We start from the raw sequence: 2,102 nt of genomic DNA on the forward strand, positions 1-2,102 counted from the left end.
AACGAGAATAAATATTCAACAGCAAAGCATAAGTTGGGGTGTTGTGCTGACTGACTGCTCTGTTCTCCTATTGGCTGATATTTGCATTTACATTTTAGTCCACCAATCACAGTTAAGTAAGGGATTGCTGGATGTATGCAATATGTGCCGCTGAACCTGGAAGGGCCCTTTAGGGGGGTCCACAGCCCCTGGCTGGGACCCTCGGAGGGCGCCTGGGGGAATCACCGCCCAAGGAGGACCCCTGGGGTCACCACTGACTCTGAGATGGCCCCTGGGGCTGCTGCTGTCACTGGGAGTGCCCCTTGGTGGGCTGAGGTCTCCGGAAGGGCCCCTTGGGGCGCCGTTTTTCTTGGAATGGCTCCTGGGGGCATCGAGGCACCTGGCAGGGCCCCTGGCAGGGCCCCTGGCGGTGTCCTTGGCTCTGGCAGCGCTCCTTGGGGTACCACCGCCCCTGAGAGGGTCCCAGGGCGCGTCGGTCCCTGGGAGAGCCCCTTGGGGCACCGCTGTCTGTGGGAGGGCCACTTGGAGCTCCCGGTCTCTTGGACGTCCCCTGGCGGCGCCACCGCTCCTGACAGGGCCTCTGGGAGCACCTCCGTCCCTGGCAGGGATCCTAGGGGTGCCACCGACCCTGGGAAGGCCTCTAGGAGTGCCGCTGTCCTTGGGAGGGCACCTGTATACGCCGATGCCCCTGGGAGGGACCCTGGGGTCGGCATGGTCTCTGGGATGGTCCCTGGCTACACCCCTGTTCTAGGGGACGCTAAGGTTCCTGGCATTGTCTCTGGGGGCGCCATCGCCACTGGGAGAGCCCCTGGGAGTGCTGCGGTCCTTGGGATGGTTCCTGGGGGCGTCCTGTCCCTGGGAGGGCTCCTGGGGGCATCATCATCCCTGGAAGGGCCCCTGAGGGCGCCACGCCTCCGGCATGGTCCCTTTGGGCGCCAACAACCCTTAGAGATCCCCTGGGGGCGCCACTGTGCCTGACAGAGCCCCTTGGGGCACCGCGATCCCTGGGAAGGCCCTTGGGTGCGCTGCTGTCCCTGGGAAGGCCCCTGGTGTCGTCCCTGTCCATGGAAGGGCTGCTAGGTGCGTTACCGTTTCTGGGGGAGCCGCCCCTGGGGAGGCACCTCGGGGCGCTGCACCTGGGGAGGCCATCTGAGGTCACCGCTCTTAGGGAGGCCCCCTGGGGCCACCATCCATGGGTCACCGCCCCTGGGAGGTCCCTGGGGGTGCCGCCTCTGAGGAGGCCCCCTGACGAGGCTCCTGGGGGGGCAGCTCCTGGAGAGCCCCCCTGCCTCCCCCTTGGAAAGACCCCCTGGGGGCGACCCCACCCCTGGAGAAACCCCCTGGGGTCATCTCCGCCCCTGGGAGGGTCCCTGGGATGGTCTACGTGGGAGCCAATGTCACTGGGAGTGCCCATGGGGGCGTCGGCACCCCTGAGAGGCCTCCTGTTGTCGTCGACGCCCGTGTGAGGGTCCCTGGGAGCGCCGCCATCCGTTGGAGGGCAGTTGAGAGAGAGAGAGAGAGAGAGAGAGAGAGAGAGAGAGAGAGAGAGAGAGAGAGAGAGAGAGAGAGCAGTTCCCGACGCCTTTTCTACCTCTTTATTTACTTACTAACTGACAATACTTTTCCACACGAGATAATTTTTTTGAAGAATCCATTCAAGTTACAGATCACCACAAAAGTGTACGAAGATCTCGATGAAGAAGCTATGTTCACTGTTCAGTCTTCAGTCATCCGTGTTATGGCAGAAGCGGTAGACTCTCTCTAACACATCAACAATGAAGCACCAAAAAATCATTATACAATATTTTACTTTTTATAAAATGTATTTTTTTTTGTACCTTCAGCCTCCAAAATAAAATTGTTCGCTAACCATGTTCTTTTTTGCATCTCTAAGGCATATTTGAATACGTAATGAACAACGCCTCTGCACTACAAGCATTTTACATCTAATTAATGCTAAAACTGCCACACTAACTTTGGAAATTCATAAAACAAAATTGGAAGAGCTTTTAAAAGTACAGGTTCTGTGTCCAGGTCCAAATGATTAATTCAGTGTTCACTATTCCACACCTGTTAACATGTTATACTTAAAGCATTCTTAC

At 57.8% G+C, this 2,102-nt stretch overlaps 1 protein-coding gene across 1 annotated transcript; it reads right to left on the bottom strand.

Annotated features, from left to right (window-relative positions):
* Positions 1-221: 221 nt before the first annotated feature.
* Positions 222-713, bottom strand: LOC121868485 (U1 small nuclear ribonucleoprotein C-2-like). Its single transcript, XM_042369149.1, has one exon. The coding sequence runs from the start codon at positions 711-713 to the stop codon at positions 222-224; it is 492 nt and encodes a 163-aa protein (XP_042225083.1).
* Positions 714-2,102: the final 1,389 nt, after the last annotated feature.

This window comes from Homarus americanus, unplaced genomic scaffold (genome assembly GCF_018991925.1).
Source record: "Homarus americanus isolate GMGI-L3 unplaced genomic scaffold, GMGI_Hamer_2.0 scaffold59495, whole genome shotgun sequence".
Taxonomy (NCBI): domain Eukaryota; kingdom Metazoa; phylum Arthropoda; class Malacostraca; order Decapoda; family Nephropidae; genus Homarus; species Homarus americanus.